Below are 23,534 nucleotides of genomic sequence, written 5' to 3'. Positions count from 1 at the left end.
CTCAGGCACTATTCCTGTAGACAATGATGATTTGAAGATCAATGCCAAAGGCTCGGCAATCTCTTCCCTTGCTTCTCAGAGGATCCTAGGATAGATCCCATCTGGCCCAGGGGACTTGTCTATTTTCACACTCTGCAGTATTTCTAATATCTCTTCCTTGTGAACCTCAATCTCTTCTAGTCTAGATGCAAGTATCACTGTATCTTCCTTGCCAACATTTTCATTTTCTATAGTGAACACTGTCGAAAAATATTTATTTAGTGCTTCCCCTATCTCCTCTGACTCCACACACAACTTCCCACTATTATCCTTGATTGGCCCTAATTTAACTCTCGTCATTCTTTTATTCCTGACATACCTATGGAAAGCCTTAGGGTTAACCCTGATCCTATCCGCCAACAACTTCTCATGTCTCCTCTTGGCTCTTCTGAGCTCTCTTTTTAGGTCTTTCCTGACTTCCTTGTAACCTTCAAGCGCTGTAACTGAGTTTTCACATTTTGTCCTAACATAAGCCTTCTCCTTCTTCTTGATCAGGGATTCCACTTCCTTAGTAAACCACGGCTCACACGTTCTATATCTTCCTCCCTGCCTGACAGGTACATACTTATCTAGGACACAGGAACTTTTCCTTGAATAAGCTCCACATTTTTAATGTGCTCATGCCCTGCAGTTTCCTTCCCCATTCTACGCTTCCTAAATCTTTCCTAATTGCATTGTAATTTCCCTTCCCCCAGCTGTAACTCTTGCTCGGTGGAGTACACCTATCCCTTTCCAATACTAAAGTAAACCTGACAGAATTGTGATCGCTATCTCCAAAGTGCTCACCTACTTCCAAATCTAACACCTGGCCAGGCTCGTTACCCAGTACTAAATCTAAAGTGGCTTCACCCCTTGTAGGCCTGTCTATATACTGTGTCAGGAAGCCGTCCTGCACACACTGGACAAAAACTGACCCATCTATAGCACTCGTGATCCCAGTCAATATTTGGATAGTTGAAGTCCCCCATGACAACTACCCTGCCTCTCTCACTCCTATCGAGAATCATCTTTGCTATCCTTTTCTCTACATCTCTGGGACTATTTGGAGGCCTATAGAAAACTCGCAGCATGGTGACTTCTCCTTTTCTGTTTCTAACCTCAGCCCATACTACCTCAGTTAACGAGTCCCCAAACATCCTTTCTACAACTGTAATATTGTCCCTGATCAACAATGCCACACTTCCCCCTCTTTTACCATCCTCTCTGTTCTTACTGAAACATCTGAATCCCGGAACCTGCAACAGCTGTTCCCGCTTTCTCCCCATAACCTTTGATCCCTGAGACCTATACCTAACACCTTCCCAAAAATATTCAATAATTTGGCCTTAACTGTTTTCTGCAGTGGAGAATTCCAGAAACTCACCACCCTCTGAGTGAAGTGGTTACTCCTCATATGGTCCCTGGATCTGTATTCTTCAGACATCCTTTCTGTGATTACCCTGTGTTGTCCTCTTTGAATGCCATAGGTTTCTTCACAATACCCCCTCATTCTTATAAAACTATTGTGAATATAGTCCTGAATGACCCAGTCTCTCTTCATACATCAGTCCTGCCATCCCAGGAATCAATTTGGTAACCTTACATTGCACTCCCTCCATGGCTAGAACATCCTTCTTCAGACAAGGAGATGAAAACACTATACACCAGACATGATCTCAACAGGGCCCTGTACAATTGTAGCAAGACATCCTTGATCCTATAATCAAAACTTCTTGCTATTTAAGCCAATATACCTTTTGCCCTCTTTGCTGCCTGATGCACCAGCATATTTATTTTCAGCAACTGGTGTACAAGGACACCAAGGGATCATTACACCTCCCCATTCCCCAATCTTTTGCCTTTTAGGTAATCCGAGGCACAGTGAAAACCTTTGTCTTGTGAGCAATGTAGGCAGATCACATAGTTAAGTAGCATAGATAGTAAATAATAGGTAAACAGTGGCAAAAACAAAAACACAGGTACAGATGAATGTTAAAAGTTTGTGAGTCCATTCAGCATTCTAACAACGGGAGGGTAGAAACTGTTATGAAACTGGCTGGTGTGTGTGTTCAGGCTTCTGTACTTTCTCCCCGATGGTAGAAGTTGTAGAAAAACATTGCCAGGGTGGGATGGATCTTTAAGAATGCTGGTGGCCTTGCCTCGACAGCGGGCCTGGTAGATGGATTCTATAGATGGGAGGTTGGCCTTTGTGATTTTCCGGGCTGAATTCACCACTCTCTGTAACCGTCTCTGATCTTGAATGGCACATCCAGACAGGATGCTCTCGATGGTGCACCTATAAAAGTTTGCAAGGGTATTCGCTGTCATGTCAAATTCCCTCAGCTGTCTGAAGAAGAGATGTTGTTGGGCCTTTGTAACCAGTGCATCCAAATGAAGAGACCAAGAAAGTTTGTTGTGGATGACCACTCCCAGGAGCTTGACATTCTCCACTCGTTCCACCTCTATGCTGTTAATGTGTAGGGGGACATGAGTAACATCCCACTGGAAGTCAATAATGAGTTCTTTGGTTTTGCTGGCATTGAAAGCCAGTCTGTTTTGTCGCCATCTGAGATTCAACTGACTACAGTGATGTCATCAGCGAACTTGTAAATGGCATTAGTCTGTTATTTAGTGACGCAGTCATGGGTATACAGTGAGTACAGTAGAGGGCTGAGTATGCACTCTTGTGGGGTTCCAATGTTGAGTGTTAGTGATGATGAAACATTGTCCCCAATCTTCACTGATTGTGGCCTGTGGGTCAGGAAACAGAGAATCCAGTTGCAGAGAGTGGGGCTTAATCCGAGATCACTAAGTTTAGTAATCATTCTTGAGGGGATAATAGTGTTGAAGGCTGAATTGTAGTCAATGAGTAGAATTGTTATGTAGCTGTTCTTGGTGTCAAGATGTTCTAGAGAGGAGAGAAGGGCAAGTGATATGGCATCTAACGTAGATCTGTTGGTCCGATAGGCAAATTGGAGTGGGTCAAGAGAAGTGGGGAGGCTGGAGTTGCCATGACCAGCCTTTCAAAGCACTTCATGACCACTGAAGTGAGGGCCATTGGGTGGTAGTCATTGAGGCATGCTGCATGAGCCTTCTTAGGTACAGGGATGACTGGCCCTCTTGAAATAGGCAGGGACAATGGTCTGCTGCAGGGAGAGGTTGAAGATGTCCGAGAAGACCTCTGCCGGTTGATCTGCACATGCTCTGAGTGCACGACCATGATCATCATCATGGCAACTAGTAATGTTTATGTTCAATCAATAAATCTGAAATATAAACCTCTTTACAGTAATTGTGATCGTCACAACCATCATAAGTTGTTGTAAAAACCAACCATGTTACTAATGCCTTTTGGAGATTAGTGCTGTCTGCCATCCTTACCATGTCTTGTTTACAAATGACCCAGGTTCATAAGGAGGGGTAGCACGGTGGCACAGTGGTTAGCACTGCTGCCTCACAGCGCCAGAGACCCGCGTTCCATTCCTACCTCGGGCGACTGTCTGTGTGGAGCTTGCACATTCTCCTTGTGTCTGCGTGGGTTTCCTCCGGGTGCCCCAGTTTCCTCCCACAATACAAAGATGTGCAGGTTAGGTGAGTTGGCCATGCTAAATTGCCCGTAGTGTTAGGTGAAGGGGTAAATGTAGGGGAATGGTTCTGGGTGGGTTGCTCTTCGGAGGGTCGGTGTGGACTTGTTGGGCCGAAGGGCCTGTTTCCACACTGTAAGTAATCTAATCTAATGCAATTGAATATTATTTGGTTTATGAAATGGCATAGCAGGGCAATTAGGAATGAGCAACAAATGCTGTCCTTGACCATGACACCCACACACCATAAAAGAATTTTTAAAAACTATAAATTCTACTCTTCCTATTCCTAGTACTCCTCTGTCGTTCTACCCTTATAGCTTCAGCAGAACTAGAAAATGGCTGTTCATTTCCCTTCTCTAAGTGCTATATTGTCCGTGGTCAATTCCTCTGAGGCCCCTGTTAGACCCGACATTGATTGCTCCACCTGTATTTGTGCAGGAATAGTTTTGGTCATGTCAGCCTAAAGCTGGAAAACACTTTGGTGCACTTCATTGAGGTGATAAAAAGAGACGATGAAGTTATCATCCATCCTATGTATCAGAGAGACTGACAGTGCTAGCCATTGGACCAGGTCAACATGCACTCAGTCTGATGCTCCTTGTAGTTACCTGCACTTCCTATGAACGTAGACTTAATTGTAAAGTCAAAGATACAATGACACCCATGGCAGAGATGGGCTCAGAAGTCTCTTTACAATCATGTGCGGTTCTTCTCGAAATGCTGGACAAAGCTCACACACTCTGTGCTGCTGTTCTGAGTACTCCTCTATATCAATGAGCCCCGAGGTCTCAGCAGAACTTGGCAAATCCTTCACCTTCTGACAGCAACACTCCACTACTGCCATTGTTCATCTGAGGACTGGAATTTTACTGGTGAGACAGTCCTGACACAGGTGCAATCGGTGGGAGCAAGTGCTCTGACTAAATTTGGGAGTCTGGCCTCAATTTTTAGACTCCCAGCAACTAACTAGTTGTTAATGGGATTTTCATCCTTTGAAAGACTATGAACTGCCAGTCAATCAGAATGCTACCAGTCCAGCAGTCTCAAACATGTCCCCAGGAGTAAAGGCAACTTCTGATATTGCATCTGGAAGACAAGACATTGTGGAATCAGGCACCATCCTAACCAGATAAGCTGTGCCAGAGCACTGGGTAAGCATTGCTAAAGCATTTTGGAGAAGGTGGTTTACTGAGGGCAAGAGGTGTTGCCAATGGTGTGGCCATTACCATTAGTGTCCCCTCCATTCTCCATATAATGCTTAAGAAGGAAGCCCGTGGATCACCTACTGAACCTGTAGAGAGGTGGCCAGTATTCATGAAGCGGTCTCCCTATGCAGTGGAAGGCCCACCTAACGCTGCTAAAATGTTAGCAATGATGGAATGAGGCCACTTAACTAGCTCAGTTGGGTGTCTGGCTGGAGTGCCATTCTCCACATCCCCTGTGATTGGCAAAACGGCATGGCAGTAGGAGGCCATTCTCAAACAAATCAACACCGGCTGAGATACCTATACCTGTGCTGGTGGAGACTGCATATGAATCATATGTTGGTGCTTCTTCAGAGTGTGCAATTGTCTAAGAAGTCTCCAACCCTGCCCCACACCAAATCCTGAAAAGCATTTACAGCTCTTCTGGAAGATGGAAGTCATGAAGAAGAACGGAAACAAAGAGTGCATTCTCAGTCACCAATGCGCAGATCATCATTGTTCATTGCCTGTTAGCATCAGGTGAATTTAGGTGTGTGTTGCATGCCATGTAGTTTTGAGATATCTAATTCTGTAACAGACAGCTGGGAGACCCTCACTTTGACATTGCCATTGATATGAATGCCTACACTCAGCTTATTTCCAGTGTATCTCTCTTCTGAAGTAATCAGGGTAATGTTGACTGGAAAATCACCTCTGCTTTTTCCCAGGTGTTCTGCACTTTTTTCACCTACAAGGAGAGAAAAAAGAGAAATGTGAGTGTGAAAATTTGAATTCGTTGACAGCATCATGGTGACAGATGGGTAAAATGACAATAAGATCAGAATGTCAGTGGTGATAACTCACATGCTGCCTCCAAACAGGAACAGTCACCCCACAAGGGGTTTTGGTCTGTGCAAGAAAAGATTAGGGGAGTCATTTAAAGATGTTTGCACTTGAATGTCCAATGTCACTCAGTTTTCCTGCCTTGAAAAATTAATTGAACCTCTTGGAGCATCCAACTCAGGAGTGAAGGACCACTCTCCCACTGCTCATCTCCTCTGCCTCAGTCTTTGATGCAGGCTTCTTCTTCCAATCCACCAGAAGTGGAATCTCCCTAGGATGCTTTTCAGCCCACAGCATGAAGTCCTGGGATCCATCTGAGAGTCATCAGGCAACTTTCCTTCATTGAGACTCCACCTGTCAGTGACTGACTCCCTCTTGAAATTTGTGGAAAGTTTTTGTTCAGATTCTTGCAAGTGCCCTTTAAACAGTGAAGCTTCAATGGTCAGGCGTAGTTTCTAAACTGCCTGCCACTTCTGACAAGTTAGGATTAACAGGATAGCAGGATGTTAAATACTGTGGTTGGGTTAAAAACCTCTAATAAGCACATTGCTCATACTTCCAAGTTCCTGATGAACAGTCAGCATTGGATCATGCAGTGCATTGTAACAATAACCTTTTTCAGTGTTTTGAAAAGAAAAGATACAAACAGGTATGACAACATAACATTAAAAAAAAGAGTAAAACAGTAGCTGACTTAAATTTGGATGTACAGTAATCTTTATTACAGATTCAATAAAGACCCTTGCTTTCAATTAATTTCTGAAAAGGAAACAAAAATAAAAGCTTACTATCTACTTATGTGTAACAGAAGAGCCAAGCATTCAAATGAAAAGTGCTTCATCCTTTGAGATTTACTTTATAAATTGTCAATGTGGTGAATACCATCCTAATTCATTATCACAGTGGGGAGCTTAAAAGTATTTTTTACACAATTCAGAGATCACAAACTTTTCTGCAATTATTAACATAAGGCATTACAATGTCATTGCTAACGTGATATTTTAGGAAAAGGGAATCTTCTGAAGAATTTATCTGGCTTTTTGAAAGAAATGAACAAAGTGCCTGAAACTAGAATATACCATCAGCAACCCAGAGCTTAAATCCCTAATGTTGCTTATTCAAGTGAACATTGAGGTTATGTTGTTTTGGAAAGAGGTTCTGAGAGCACTTACAGCATTCATCCTTCAGCTGTCAGAAGCAAGTACAATCATTTCACATGTTCCTATGCTTCTGCATGATACCAGTAGATGCTAGCAGAATCTTTAATCTTGCAATCTGTTTTACTGATTAGTTTGGCTTGCTTCATATTATGTTAGAATATTCTACTTATACATATTTTAAAATTAATTCAATATTAATAAATAGGAACAATGACATTCTCTAGAATAAATAAATTTGATATTCATCATTACAGATTCTGACAATATTGTTTGAAGTTTTAAAAGGGTAAAGCATTTTTTGTTTTCCACAAAATATATTTATTTAACATTCACTTCCTTTCTTTTCCAAAACAATAACTGCAGAACAATATGTACAACATGACTAGGCACAATTAGATCCAGCCACAGAGCACTACTTACGGCTCACCATTTGGAAATTTTTAATTGCTGATGCTTTAGAATTTTAAGCTATTGTTTTAAAAAAACTGATGCAACTTTCAACAGATCAGTACAGAATACCATTTAGGTTTAGAGTTAAAATGTTGAAAATGATCATGAAGTTAGAAAATAATTTTCATGAAGCATTTTTCTTGAAATCTTTGGGTCCTTGATTAAAATTTAAATCCATTCTTCACTCTAATACTTAATCTTACAGTCACAGCTTTTGTCTTTAACTATAAATCCTTACTTTCAGAAGTAAAACTCATCTCCATGACTCATGAAAGTTTCTTGCCCCAAACCATCCAAACTCAAAATAAAGCATTTCTTGGCCTCAAGGATGCCTACTTATATCTTCAGAGTCAACAAGGCTCACCAATCAGAATGTCCCTCCACCTCAGTGACAGATACCAGGCCTGCACCTGGGAGTAGCGGGAGCAAGAGGGAAAAAGCCTTCTTAGTACACATGAGTGGCATGAGTCTACAATTATTACATATAATTGGCATTTTTCTGAGTGGATATTAGGTTGCACATTTCTAACATCTGGATTAGTGGTGCTGGAAGAGCACAGCAGTTCAGGCAGCATCCGAGGAGCAGTAAAATCGACGTTTCGGGCAAAATTGCCCGAAACGTCGATTTTACTGCTCTTCGGATGCTGCCTGAACTGCTGTGCTCTTCCAGCACCACTAATCCAGAATCTGGTTTCCAGCATCTGCAGTCATTGTTTTTATTCATTTCTAACATCTGTTGTAGTCTTGTGGTTCAAACAGAACATAACAATATTTTCCATAGTGAAAGATATGGATTGTTTCAAATCAACAAAGAATGTGATACATTTCAGCTGTGCACCTCAAACCTCTCTCTTAATTAGCAAAGTCGATGACTCGAAATCAACTCATTCATCAGAGAACCACATACCTATAATTTGATGAAAAGTCACCAGTCTCAAGATGTTAACCCTGCTTTCTCTCAACAGATGCTGCCAGACATGCTGAGTTTCTGTTTACATTTCATATCTCCAGCATCAGCAGTTCTTTGTTTTATTGTCCTTATAAATTTGAGGATTGGAGTCAAGATCCTACAGGTGAACCTTGGGAACACTGAGTACAATGATAATATCTAGAGTTGGACCACGGCTTAGAAAGTCCAATTGGTGGATCCTAAACACACACAAACACACACCTTATGGAAACAATGATGGTATCTGTCATATATCTACAAGGGCAAGGAGAGAAAGGTCTGTCCCATGTCTGAGGTTCTCAAATACATGCTACAACATTGAAGTTTGTGAGGTGGGCAATGATCAATTCACATATCAATCCACCTTTAAAGATATCAACAAGGCAGAATTGCAAGCAGGAGGAGTAAGTAGCTGTCTTTTTGAAATCGAGCAGAGTTCAGGGTTGGAATGTGAGCTCATGTAAGAAACTACTCCGGATTTTGAGAATCCAGTGATTCCTTGATGCACACCTGCTTTCAAATCACATTTAATCAGCATGTCAACATGGTTCATATCAATCAATTCTGACTGGATCTCATGAAGTACTGACTGTTTTGTCAATGTTTTAAGAGCTTGCATGCTACATCAGCCAAGGACCAGGATGCAAAACATACTACTAAATATAATATCCACTCCATCATGAAACATGCTATCAGGAGGATTCATATAAAGTTATCTTTAACTGCAAGTTGAGGCCTGGAATACTTTCTGAATCCCAAAAGCCTGTCTGTCATTTACAAGGCACAAGTCAAGAGTGGGAGTGCTATCATGGAATACTCTCCACTTGCTGAGATAAGTGCAGTTCCAGCAACACTCAAGAAGCTTGACACCTTCCAGGAGAAAGCAGCCCATACCCACAAACATTCCGTCTCTCCACCACTGACACTGAATAGCAGCAGTGTGTACCATCTACAAGATGCTCCAAAGAAATTCACCAAAGCTACTTTAACATTATCTTCCAAACACAAGACCACTACCATCTAAAAGGAAAAGTGAAGGAGGTATATGGGAACCCCACCACCTGAATTCTCCTTCCAAGCTACTCACCACTCTGAATTGGAAATATATTGCAATATCTGCTGGTGTAACTGGGTCAAAATCTTAGGACTCCCTACCGAAGGAGATCTTGGATTAACCTACAGCAGGTGGACTGCAGCGTTCAAGCTTTTATGGGTCTGTGCTAGATAGCTAAGAAGTTGCCATGCCTCATGCATCCTGGACAACTCTCAAGTGCCAGCCTCATTTAAAAGCCTTTGGCCTATACAAGGATGGTTGTCAGGCAACATGGAATACTTGCTCCACACCAAGCTGATGACATCTCGAAGAGATCCTTAGACTGCTAATGAGGAGCGGTACTATGCTGCTTGGACTTTGACCAGAACCATTACTGCATTATTGATCAAACCATAAGTGACCTGAAGATGATATTCTGCTGCCAAGACTGGTCAGGCAGTACTGTGCAGAATAGTCCAGGCAGAGTGTCCCACATCATTCTCATGTGCTATGCCTTCCACAATTACAGTCACTAAAGTGGGAGTGGGAGGGGAAAAAGTATTACCTGAGGAGGAGATGCAGGGGTGAGAGCAAACCTCTGAGGAGCAAGATGAGTGTAAAGATGCTGAGATGGGCCGGGATTCCCACCAAAGTGAGAAAGATACAGCATAGAGAACTGAGCTAGAGAAGCCAGAGAGAACTTTAAAGCCACCAACTTCCAGGATGACTGAGCCTTTTTGTATTCTTGTTAATATTACATTTATGAATTGACATTCAACCTGTTGTATCTCCCATTCTTGTAGATTGAGTAGTTTTTCTATTTGATCCTGATATATCAACTCAATAAAATGTTGTCTTTCCTTTCAAATGTGATTCTAATGTCCTCTGTGAAGCTAAAGTTCATGTGTAAACCTTGCACTAGACCATCATTAGCACCAAAGCAGCTGTGATGTTTAGCACTTCCAATGACTTGTGCTCATTTTGTGCTGGAATGATCCTTGGACCAAAGAAAAATGAGTCACATGAGAGAACCCATTCTCTGTTGAGAATTACTGAGTTGTTTCCCAACATGAGCCTGTACCTTGTGTGCCTTTAACCCTCACTATCCCTGATGTGCTGCAAAATATGATAAACTTTCACTGTAGCTTTGCAATGCCCGAACATGCTCATTGACAATGCTTGCAGTACCATTGTTATGAGATGTAAATCTGCTCTCCCAATTCAGCACAACACTTAAAGGTGGATTGATGTGTGAATTGGTCATTGCCCACCTCACAGACTTCAATGTTGTAGCATGTATTTGAGAACCTCAGACATGGGACCGACCTTTTTCTCCTTTTCCTTATAGATATATGACAGATACCATAATTGTTTCCATAAGGTGTGGCTGTGCGCACGTGTGTTTGTGTGTGTGTTTAGGATCCACCAATTGGACTTTCTAAGCCATGGTCTAACCCTAGATATTATCATTGTATTCAGTGTTCCCAGGATTCACCTGTAGGGTCTTGACTCCAATCCTCAAATTATAAGGACAATAAAACAAAGAACTGCGGATGCTGGAGATATGAAATGTAAACAGAAACCAAAAATGTAAACAGTTGCTTCTTTATGTGGGGAAACCTTAAGTTAAAATTACTTCTCTTACAATTACCCAAATGTCACGCTGTTGAGCTTGCATGGTCTTAGCACTTACCTCAGATTTCCACTCCAGAATGAAGTCAGGGTTTATATTCACAATTGAAATCACTCAAAACTTTTTAATGAAAGAAGAAAAAATAATAAGAAGAAAATAATTCAATCTTTCTGATGTCACTTCTGACTATAGAGATAAGAAATCAAACCTGGAAACTAGATTAGGGTCACCATGCATCACTGTCACTACAGATACTGATGTCATGTTTAAAAACAGTTGTGTTGTTCAAGATTCCTGGCAAATAGAGCTTTTTCTTTCACTCTGTGTTGCCACACTGTAACAAATTGATTTAAATTCATATTTTATTAGTACTTTGATGAAATTATGGAAAAGGCCTGGAGTAGATGACGTACTACAGAGATCCAACTAAAATTTCCATACACATTTAATAATGCAGTGAAAAGAAGTAACTCCTTCTGGAAATGACTTGAAAATAATTTGTTAACCCTCATTTTAGCATGACTATTTTTTATGTTCAATAGGTGAAAATGCTTGCAAAACTTGACGAGGACTAAATATTTTGTGATAACTCTGAGTAAGTCACATCTGCCAACTCAACCTTGAACTCAATGAAACCTATACAGCTTGAAACACTTGTATGTAAATTGTGGTGCCAAGAATTGCCTACAATATTCTACTGGAGCCCAAAATAGTATTTTACAAAGATTCATAATAACTTCTTTGCTTTAGTACTTTATGCCCTTTTTTATTACGTCTACGAGAACATATGCCTTATTAGCCAACTTCTCAACTTGCTCTGCCATCTTCAATGATTTGTTTTAAAAAAAGACAAGAGCACTTTGCTACCCCACCATGTCCAGAACTGTATTCTTGATTTTATATTGCCTCTTGTTCCTTCTAACAAAATGTCTCAATTCACACGTCCCTGCATTACATTTCTTATTCCTTCCAGACTCCATGCAACATATTTAACCAACAATGAAAAGACTGAAACCACTACTTGTAGAATTAAAGGAACACCCCTTAAGTCATAAACCACCAACAAGAAGCTATGTGGTTGGTGATTCTTTGAAGGGGCACTGGGAGGGAATTCTTTCTCATTGTTGCGTAAAAGCATAACAGGTTAAGGAGGAGAATTTACTGGATGAGTGAACTCTAAAGTGGTATTACTGCTGTCCAATCAGCATTGCACATGATTGATACTTAGAGGGAACATTGTGCATATGTGAACATCCTCTCCAATATAGTTTTCATGCTACAGAACATCATTTCAGAAGTCTAAAGGGAAGTGTAAACAATGCTAATTTCTTCTCCAAAGAAAAAAAACAAACTGACATATTGCAAACTCCTTGTTTGATTCTTCCTTTTGTGCCAAGGGGTGTTTATAGGGATTTTTGCAAGTTTATTTTGGAACAGCATCATTAAATTGGGATAGTCTGTTGGGTTTTCGGATAGGATAAGTTATTCAGTATGCTGGTTTCTCTTTTTTGTATTTCATTCAGTAATCTTGTAAATAAATTCTGTTTTGTTAAAAACTGAGTAGTTTGACCAGTTGATTCTCTTCTGCAATATCCACTGTACACATGCTTACATCAAACAGCAAAGTCAGATTTGGGCTACTTTCTTGAAATGTTTTGAGGGGTTTGGCCTGGTACATAACAATACAATTGGAAAAGAAAATAGATGTACATATCTGATAAACATATTTGAATTTTCAATGCAAAAAATAAATATGGGAAGAAAACATTTGCATTATCAAGCATTCAGTGAACGTTTTTAATTAATATAGAAATACTTAAATTACAAATATTAGAAAATACGTTTACAGAACTGGAATGGAAGTCAAAATAATTACTTCAGCATGGTACTGATCACTGATGAGACCACAACTGGACTCCGATGTGTAGCTCGAGCACCCAAGGACAGTGATGCATTAGTAAATTTCAGAGGAGAGTGACAAGACTGATTTCAGTATTATGGCTTTAAATCAGAAAGGAAGGTTGGCAGACCTGAAATTGTTTTCATTAAAACTAGAATTGAAGAGAGACATTATCCAGGTCTTCAAAATATTGATTGCTGTGAATAAAATCAGGTTTGAAATGTGATTTCAAAATTACAAAAGAGATTTAAATTTAATCGAGTGATTAAAAGTTCTTTCCATTCCTCCCAGGATAGGGTATACATCAAGCCTGAAAGAAAAAGACAATCAGTCTCCATCAATTACAATGAAATTGTTTGGAGCAGAACAGTAAAGACAATGTTCAAATGTTTCGTAACTGAGGCTAAGTGTATTGAGTTATGCCAATCTTTAGTCTACTGATCCTACTTGTATTTCCAAGCTTCATCTTATCATTAAAAGTGTCAGCCATGTTTTAATTATTCAGCTACAGGATATGGCTGTCACTTGCTGGCTGAGCCAGTTTTTATTGCCCATCCCTAGTTTCCCTTGTGAAGGTGGAATGGAGTTGCCTTCTTGAACTTTTGGAATCCATTTGGTGTAGGTATGTCGACAATACCGCATGGGATCAAGTTCCAGGATTGTGACTCTGTAATAGATTTCCAAGCCCAGGTGATGAGTGGCTTGGAGGGGGATTTGCAGGTGGTGGTGTGCCCATGTATCTGCTATCCTTCAAGATGGTTGTGGTCACTTGAAAGCTGCTGTCTGAAGAGACTTTTGGATGAATGCAATGGTAGCACCCTCATTGCTGTGTCACAAGTTTCCAAGTTCAAGTTGAACTCCAAGATCTGAGTATAAAAATCTAAGCTGACCCTCCAATGCAGCACCCAGGGAATGCAGCATTGTGACAGGTGCTATCTTTTGAATGAGATTAAAACAAAATGCCACAACTGTTTTCATGAGTGAATATACAGGATCCCCTGACAGTATTTCAAAGCAGAGCAGAGGTAAGTATCCATGGTATTCTGATCTCAACTTATCCCTCAAAAGGCACCACAAGCAAACAGATTATCTGGTTGGTGCAACACTAGCAGGAAAGATGCACTGTAACAAAGTCTCACAGCACAATAAGCTGTACCAAAAGTGGAAATGTCTTATTTAATCACAAAACGGTCAATTTATTTTCTCTGTATTATTGTTAGCTGGAACAAGAGACTTTCACCAGGTTTCTTCAGTAAACTGGAGAATAATTTATTTATTAGAAATGAAGTTATGTGTTAAATATGAGGCTAAACTAGCTCCATTAAGAAAAGGCCTTCAAAGAAAACCAAGTGAAGAGTATTTCATGTATTTCAATACAATCAATCAGAGATAGCTCCAAGAATTATCGCTTTGTTATTGTATTTACTCAACATCATACTAACAAAGCTACCACAACCTTTTCCTTCCCAGCTTGAAGCCCAGTCCTGAAGAAGGGTTACACCCAAAATGTCAACTTCTCCACCTCCTGATGCTGCCTGGCTTGCTGTGGTCTTCCAGCCTCCTGCTTGTTCTTTTGCAAAGTCCATATCCCTGTATATTTTGTTCCAGTTTTGATCTTCATGTAACTATACCACGGTAACAATCTTAAGATCATTTCCATTAACTCCATTTCTGCAGTATGTGTAGTTAATTCATTTATTTTATTCCAAATACAACACATTTTAGTAGAGAGGCATTAATTTCAGCTTAACATTTTTGCCTTTAACCCTATTTGGTGCTTTTTAAAAAAAATTTATACATGCTGTCCCAGTCTGGGTGCCATTACCTAAACATCTGTCGTATGATTCTGCCAAATCCTTTTGCTTTGTAAACATGTGCATCCCTACTCTTTTTAGTTTAAAGACTTCCCTACTGTCCTAGCTATTTGATTCACCAGGACAATGGTTCCAGCATGGTTCAAGTGAAGCCTTCAACATTACCCCCTGGATTTCTATATCTGCCTCACCTGCAATCACTGCCTCTCATCCCTTCTCACGCACAGAACTTAAATAACCTAATCCAATGGGTGTGACCATCTCAGGAGGCAAACTGACCATATAATGTCCCCTTCCCTGACACAGCACAATATCTGCAACTCAGACTCCAGCTCCTCAACCTGTATACTACAATTGTAAAGTTGCAAACACACACGTGTTCACTCTGGCCCACTTTTTTATCCCAGTACTCAGAGTCATAGTCATAGAGTCATACAGCGTGCAAACAGACCCTTTGATCGAACAAGTCCATGCCAATCGTGTTCTCACTTGCCTGCATTTGACCCATAACCCTTCAAACCTTTCCTATTCAAGTACTTATCCAAATGTCTTTTAAATGTTGTAACTGAACCTGCATCCACTACTTCCTCTGGCAGTGCATGCCAAAAATAACCTACTCACTGTGTAAAAACGTTGCCCCTCATGCACTTTTTAAAATTTTCTCTTCTCACCTTAAAAATATGCCCCCTAGTTTTGAACTCCCCAACTCTAGGGAGAAGGCCATTCCTATTCACCTTATCCATGCCCCTCATGATTTTATAAACCTCTATCAGGTCACCCCTCAACTTCCTATGCTCCAGTGAAAGATGTCCCAGCCTATCCAGCCTATTTTTATAACTCAAATCCTCCATTCCTGGCAACACCCTGGTAAATCTTTGCTGAATCCTTTCCAATTGAGTAATACCATTTTACAGCAGAGCAACTGGAACTGCACACAGTACTCCAGAAGGGGCCACACCAATAACTCAAACTTATTCTGAATGAACTCTTTAACAAAAAGAGAAAGAAAAACTAGACATGATTACACTAAAGATCATACTTTAAAGCTTAGAAATACTCACACCAGTTTTAAGTTATTTCATAATGTGCAAATGCAAGTCTTTCTCCTAGTAAGCAAACATATAGCATAAAAAATAATTGCTATTGAACATTACAAACTTTTTCATGAACAATTAACTATTTTTGAAAAACTGTCAGCAAACCCCAAGCCAGCCACTTATTTTCTCTTATTATTACACAAGAGTAATTAGTATTATTGATCACACGAACAAATTGCACAATAGATGTTTTACTCTCAGTACGGTCCTGTTTTGATTATAAGCAGAAAATTGACAAACATTTCTAATTGCAGCATGAAACCCAAGTGCTAAACTGTTGAATGTACTAAATCTCCACTTTGCTTTCTGGTTGGTGGTTCTCAGACTACTATTAGTCAAAAAATTTAAACATATGCCTGAAGAAAGGCAATAAAACGAATTGTAAAACCCTCAACGGCAGCAAATAAAATGAAGGCTCTGTGGATATAATTTAGTCAAGACTTCAGACAATTATAAACTCTCATAACCATTAAAATTGAATACACTTGGGTACATCAGTGTTTAAGGATACAGACATACAATCATACATTTTTAATGGTCAGTTGGTAACAGATGCATTCATAAACCTATATCTTTATCAACCTTCAAATCAAACTGCAGAAGATGTTTTGTTAGTTAATTTTATGCTTACCAAATATAGCTATATTTTCCACAGAGGCATTAACTATTTACACAGCAGAGAGAATGAAAGTGCAACATTTCACAAGTTAAGTCTTGGGGCACCTTTGTGGAGAATTCAGGAACATTGAGCTTTAAGCCCTGATTATGTGATTACAATTTTATTTAAGTATGGAAGTTGTGGTTAAAATTTCTTCAACCATTTGATGGAAATGGCTTACAGCATAGTAGAAGAATCTCCACATTGAGGTATCTGATCTGTTACTGACCAACTTTAGTCATCAACAGCTGATTAACTCAGGTCCTCAGGTGAAAGGTTTTAATTAAGAGATGTGCCAGACTTGAAGCTAAATGCCATTACCATCCACAGCAAAATCAGGCAATTACATTCACGGTTTTCCATTTCTACAACAAATCTGACCCGAACCTTGGCAATGGGCTTCAAACCAGGACAAAAGATGATTCAGGAAACTTGTGCATAATGTATTTTGGATGAATGTAAGCTACATCTATTACCATGCTGTTAACTAAGTAATGCATTTATAATCTACTTTCTTTCAGTGAAGTGCTTCATTAGTGTACATGCAGCATACATTGCTTCATCAGTCAGCATGAGTACAGAATAATCCCTGTTACAAAAGCTCATTAGGTCAATATATTGCACTGTTTAAAACTTGAAGATATCTAAGTTCGAAGATATCTTCACAGGTTTTCCAATTATCTAATTCCAGTTCAACAGCAACAGGTTACATTTACATAATAATAACTAGAGACAAGACTAGATGAATAGATTTGATACGTGAATGTGACATTGAAGACTTTTGTTTTGAAGAGGCCCCCAAAATAGAGGCTGATATCTTGACAGGCCCTACTTGATAGATGAACATCTATGGACACTAACTTTAAGCTGTTTCTAGCTGTGGCCACAGCAGGAAGATGTTCATTGACCACATAATTCACAGTCAATTCTACTCTACTGTACAATGCAGGCGTTTTATGCCAGGCATATGCTTCTTGACACCAAGCTCTTTGATATGGTTATGCATAAAGCGCAGGCCAACAACCACTCAAAATTGATGCAGATGCCACATGAAATCAGATCTTTTACAAAACAGTTAACTTATTTGTGATGAACAAAGTCAATAGCCATTAGTATGAAGTTTCTCAGTGACAGCAAATGATGTTACTTAAAAAAAAATATTTTAAGTACTAACTACTCGTGATTTTGAACCCTTGTTAATAAGGAGGAATTTAGATTTGGAAGTTCAAACCCTAAGTAGAGAATTGAGATTGCAGGGGCACTAAGGAGAAAGTGAGGTCTGCAGATGCTGGAGATCAAAGTTGAAACTTTATTGCTGGAACAGCACAGCAGGTCAGGCAGCATCCAGGGAACAGGAGATTCGACGTTTCGGGCACAGGCCCTTCTTCAGGAATGATTCCTGAAGAAGGGCCTGTGCCCGAAACGTCGAATCTCCTGTTCCCTGGATGCTGCCTGACCTGCTGTGCTGTTCCAGCAATAAAGTTTCAACATTGCAGGGGCACTGCCCACAGGTTTTCAGTCTTCCCTAAACTTGGGGGATCCCAGAAGGCAAGATCAAAGGCTGCAGGGAGAAAGTGGGAAAATGGGATTAAGAAACCTACCAGCCATGATTGAATGGCAGAGCAGACTTGTTGGGCCGAATGGCCTAATTGCTGCTCATATGTCTTATGGTCTAAAATTGCATTACGGCCTTGTAAAGATAAGCCCAGCAATTAATATTTATCAGTTTAACTTCTGTGGTGAGGAAACATCGAGAACAATTATTCCGGATAGAATTATTAGTAACATAGAAAAATGTGGGTTAATTAGGAACAGTAACATGGATTTCATGGAAATCATGTCTGTCTAACTTGGAGCTTTTGAGGTAACAGAAAGCCTTGTTGTCAGTAACTCTGTTGATATGTATGTGGAATTCCATAAGGCATTTGATACAATGTCACACCAGACATGTGAGGATAATTATGGGTCATGGAACAAAAGACACAGTAGTAATGTGGATATGAAATTGGCTTAGTGAAAGGAAATAGAGTAATGGTGAATAGGTATTTTTCAAGCTGCAGGAAGGTTTTTGGTGGACTCCTCCAGGAGTTGATGTTGGGACCCTTACTTTTCCTCACATACATTAATGATCTAGATCTTGGTGTGCAAGTGACAATTTCAAAGTTTGCAAATGATATAAAGCTTGGAAGAATTGTAAACAGTGATGAGGAAAGTGTAGAACTCTAAAAGAACAGTCAGATTGCGGAGTAGCTGATGGGTGCTAGATTGGGCTCAATGAAGAGACGTGTGAAGTGATGCATTTTGGTAGGAAGAACATTGCCAGACAAAACCAAATAGGGGTTACATATCCAAACAGGGTGCTGGAGCAAAGAGACCCAACTGTATATGTGGACAGATCACTGGAGGTGACAGAGCAGAGAACAATTAACAAAACATAAAATATCTTCGGCTTTATAAACAGTGACATTTGTACAAGAGCAAGGAGGTGATGTTGAACTTGTATAAGACATTTCTTTGACCTCAATTGGAGTATTATATACAGTCCTGGTTGCTTCAAAAGAGGAAAGATGTGAATGCATTGAAGAGAGTGCAGAAGTGAATTTGAAAAATGTTTCCAAGGATTAGCAAGCTTTGTTAGGAGGTTAGATGTTGGGGCCGTTCTCCTTGTAGAGAAAGATAAGAGGAGATTTGATAGAGGTTTTCAGAATCATGAGCAGGGTTGCTATGGTAGATAGGGAAAAATTGTTCCCTTTTGTAAAAAGATCAAAAAACCAAAAGGCAAAGATTCAACGTGATTTGGAAAATAGCAAATGTGATGAGAAAAAACACTTTTCACAAACCAGGTCATTAGGATTTGGCACTGCCTGGAATTGTGGTGAAGTCAAATTCAATTGTGGCATCCAAGAACATAATGAATGAACATGTTGATCAAAATAGTGTGCAAGGGTACAGGGAGAAAGCAGGAAATTAGTAGAAGGTAATGATACTCATTTGAAGAGCCAGTGCAGGTACAATGGACCAAATGGCCTCCTTCCGTGTCTTAACACTTCTACAATTTTCACTCTATGAAATATTCAAAAGAAATCCAAGAGGGGACAATAAAAGTATAAAATTTTAAACTACCAACCATTCATATCTCACATCCACTATGGCACTTAACAATTGATAAATTAAGTGATACAGAGTATTTGGCACCTAAAATTATTTTTGCCTGCTTGTACACCTCCTGAGGGCAATGGTGAAGTAGTTGTAATAGTATCAGCTTAGTAATTCAGAATTTCAAGCTCAAACATAGTTTGAAATAACACCACAGTAACTATTGGAACTTAGTGTTAGCAATGCTATGAAAGTATTACTGCTTGTCATAAAGATCCATGTGGTTCACTGATGTCCTTTAGGGAATGAATGTGTCATCTTTTCCTGGTATAGCCATTATGTGACTCCAGATCCATTGAATGTGGATGATTCAACTATCCTCTGAAATAATCAAGCAAGGCACTCAGTTCATGAGCATTAAGAGATGGGAAACAAAGACTTCCTTTGTGAGCAATAGGCATATCCCATGAAACGGTTTTAAAAATCTTGGATGAGTTGCTGTTTGGAATCATATGCTAATATACATTTGTTGACTGCTCCCATCATGAACCAGAAAAAAAATCCGAGCATAACAGGCGGATTAGCAAATCAAACAGAGGGCACAATATGATTCCTTTTGGTAACATGTACAGATAGTATCACAATAAAATATTAAAATTCAAGTTGTGATTACAGTAAAAGAATGCTTTATTCAAACATGTATGCATGCTTATAAAATACAGAAACTAAACCATTTATACTGACCAAAATTTCAATTAATTATGCATATTTTCTGTTGCTATTTTAGGTGGTAAACTGTCTATCATTATTGGTTAATTTGATTCTATGGACTATCTTTATGTATATTCATATACAGTAATGTTCTAAAATAGTGCAATAATAGACACAAAGCAAAAGTCATTTTTGCTTCTGTCAAATAAAACAAAATGCGCTCAGGATTCATCATTACCACTTGACATCCCCGGATAGCACATTTTGGGATGTTGACTGAAAATAGATTGAGTCAACTACAACATACTCCTTCATTGATTAGCCCTCAAGCACTCATGGTCAACGTTCACACATGACTAATGGCTACTTGTACAAGACTGGCCAAAACCCTGACCACAGTTTGAGACATCCCTTACAGAAAAGAGAATTTAAGATTATATAATTTTAAATGCAGAAGTGAAGAGGAACAAAAATAGAATATTACAGGAAAAGCATTTTATGATTAAATGTACAAAGTTCAAAATACCATGTGAAAGTAAGAGCATTTTCTTACCACAAATTCCTCCAATTGTTTATATTTCTTTTCCCGAAATTCACAGTAATTTTTCATTTCCTTGCATTCAGGGCAACAACGGCTGGTGTCCACTCGAATACAACGAGGATGCAAACTAGGGCACTCAGGTTTGACACACACTGGACCATCTTCAGTGCAGACACACGGGCAGGCAGCAGGACCCGGTGTGAACTCCTCTCCAATTTCATACACAAAACCATTCTCATCCATGCAGCCTTTACCCCTGTAATCAGGGTATGAATATTCAGAGGTCGGTGCAGCACCAGTGATTGTGGGCAGTGGCTCAGGGCCTTCAGTGGTGTCTTTTTGGGGCTGGGACATAGAACAGGGACAGCAGAGAGTGATGAAAAGCAGGCACCAGGTGAACGCAGGTGAGTAGATAATCCCAGGGGCCATGACAGGGATTTGTTAAGGGCATTCCTCACAGCCACAACTTCTCCCACTAGGACAAAAAGAGCACAGTTATTCACAGCGTTGGTATGGCAGCTTTAAAGGAGCTTCGTCATCTGATAATGCATCTTGAACAGGACTTCTGTTCAAAATGGCTACTTCATATGTGACACTTTCCCTGTTTGTTTCAATAAGTATAAGATTTAATATTAAATTAGCAAATTGAGATAAATCACTGCAACAGTTATAAATTGGCCTTTGATAAAATAGACAAATTTCTTCTCAGCTGGATAGCTGTTTTTCACTATTTCCAGGGAAACACCCCGATAAATTAACGCTGTTTCTTTACCACATAGATGCTTTGTGATTTAAACAAGACTTCAAAGGAATTGGTAATCAGTTTACCATCTGTATTTGTGATCAGATCTATGAATTGATGGGCTATATCTTTAGTGACTTTAAAGTGGGGAATCTGACAAAGTCAGCGTGAGGTTAACGATTGTCAGGTGAGGGGCGAAGTTTCAAAGTTGAATTTGACCTTTTATTTATGAACAAACTTCATTTTCCGAGCAATACGGAGGTGACAGTTCCCTTGTATCAATTACTTTCAGTGAGTCTGTCAACTTCTGTCACTAAAGACCATCTGAAGCTTCACAAGGAGAGTATAGCAAGGCAATGCCACACAAGCAGGGCATTGTCGTGAGATGAGAAAACCAACCTGTTCACCCCCTCCACTCAACGCTGCTTCGAGAGCGGCACAAATTGCACGACGTCGCTAATACTTTTCAGGCTACCACACATCAGGGCGAAAGCAGAACCTAAAACAGTATGTCATGCCCCAATAATTGGAGCACCCATAAAATGTGGTGGCCTATTTACTGACGGTCAGAATGCGCTGGTACAGAGGGGAGATTCCGGTCGGAGAATACAGCGCCTGGTGGCATCTTACTGTATCGAGGCGAGCAGCTGGCGAGGCGCGCGGTTCACTGCCGCCAGCGAGCTACTGAGGAGCTGCAGCAACATCCAGACCGGCAACGCCGACTGTATCCTGACCATATCTTGTTATTGTTTTTATTCCTTTTTTTTATTTGACGTACCCTGTTTGCAGAGGATAAGCTCTGCGAAGCCTGGGATCGCGTGTAATGCAGCTGTTGCTGCTGATGTTGCTAACACACAATCCAGCCAGACACAGTCAAAACACACAGCGACCGCAAACTTTAAATAAAATAAACAGCAATGCGCTCTTGCATATATTTATCAATAATGGTTTTCAAACAATCCGCTGATTTTAAGTCTCTGGCAACAAACTAATAAAAGTCAGAACTAGTTACCTGCGTGATAGTCAGTCATTTTGTGTTTTTTTTTAAAAGAAAAACTGTGTGTCGGACGGGTCACTATAATTGAGGAAAACCCAAGAGTGTTTTCCATACCTGAAGAGTCGCCTGATTTGAAGGGACTTTGGCGGGCAAAGCTCGGAGCTGCCGACGTGGGGACGCGCTGCCTGGCCGATCCGGCTCAGGATGTGGCCGCTGGAGCCTCACATTTAAAAAAGGATGAACGCCGCTGACCCGAAATAATGTAACTCCCGAACTGAATTCCGAGCTCCAGCAACAAGCAGCTGCGGCAGAGAGAGAGAGAGACGTACACGGTCCAGAGGGAAATCTCCTTCTCCGTCTACTCCATCTCTTTACGACCTGTAAACACCTCACACTCGGAATGGACCCACAACCACAGGCAAACTCAGCCCTGTTGGAGAAAATTAATTGAGCTATTTTCCTCCTTATATAAAAATCGCAGGCTTTATTTACCCGAGCTCCCGCACGATTTCCAAACAAACCTGCGTTTTAAGGGAACAATGTCCCAAGTCACACGAGTGGTCAAACACTAATGTGGTAACAAATTATTCCAAGTGTCCGAAAGCTGTGCATGTAGTTCACCGTTTTTTTTTGTCAGTTCGCAATGAAACACGAGCTGCTTAATTAGCAAGTACATGCTACATTTGAAATAAAAGAAGATAAAAGTAAGCGAAATATTAAGGGTTGGAATCGAAATGCAAACCTGACAAACGTAAGAGAAAGGTTGGGGAGGAAGGTGTGTGTGACGCTTTGGTCAAATTAGGTTCATTTCGTTTCAGTTACTTTGAATGTCAATCTCAAATCCGAACTCTTGAGAAAACCGAAGGTTCTACAGTACTCTCCAACCCTCCTGAAGATTGAAGGAAGGCGTGAAGAACGTAAAATATTTCGCTGAAGGATCTCTTGCTCAATCTACCCATCTCACTCTGCTTTTGTTTTGTAGCTTACTTCACGTTTTTTTGGCTCCTCAGATGGGACTAGAAGCTAATCTCTCCAAGCAAACATTTTAAGAATGAGCCTAGGGATAAAGTTCCAGGCCCACACATAATGGCAGGGAGTGACTAGTGGATGCAGTAATGATC

General features: G+C 40.2%; 1 protein-coding gene across 4 annotated transcripts in view; it reads right to left on the bottom strand.

The window, feature by feature from the left end:
- The window catches only part of vwc2 (von Willebrand factor C domain containing 2), a 154,526-nt gene extending 131,432 nt beyond the window's left edge, over positions 1 to 23,094 (bottom strand). The window contains exons 1-3 of one of the 4 annotated variants that reach the window (XM_043690095.1): positions 22,935 to 22,952; positions 22,528 to 22,843; positions 20,687 to 21,149 (exon numbers count right to left, since the gene is read on the bottom strand). In XM_043690095.1, coding sequence (XP_043546030.1) covers positions 20,687 to 21,103 — 417 coding nt within the window. In that variant the 5' untranslated portion in view covers positions 21,104 to 21,149; positions 22,528 to 22,843; positions 22,935 to 22,952. The other 3 variants (XM_043690094.1, XM_043690097.1, XM_043690096.1) reach the window with 3 other exon arrangements.
- Positions 23,095 to 23,534: the final 440 nt, after the last annotated feature.

The sequence above is a fragment of the Chiloscyllium plagiosum genome, chromosome 5 (genome assembly GCF_004010195.1).
Source record: "Chiloscyllium plagiosum isolate BGI_BamShark_2017 chromosome 5, ASM401019v2, whole genome shotgun sequence".
Lineage (NCBI taxonomy): Eukaryota > Metazoa > Chordata > Chondrichthyes > Orectolobiformes > Hemiscylliidae > Chiloscyllium > Chiloscyllium plagiosum.
Note: the sequence above shows the minus strand (reverse complement) of the source record. Positions and strands in the feature narration are given on the sequence as shown.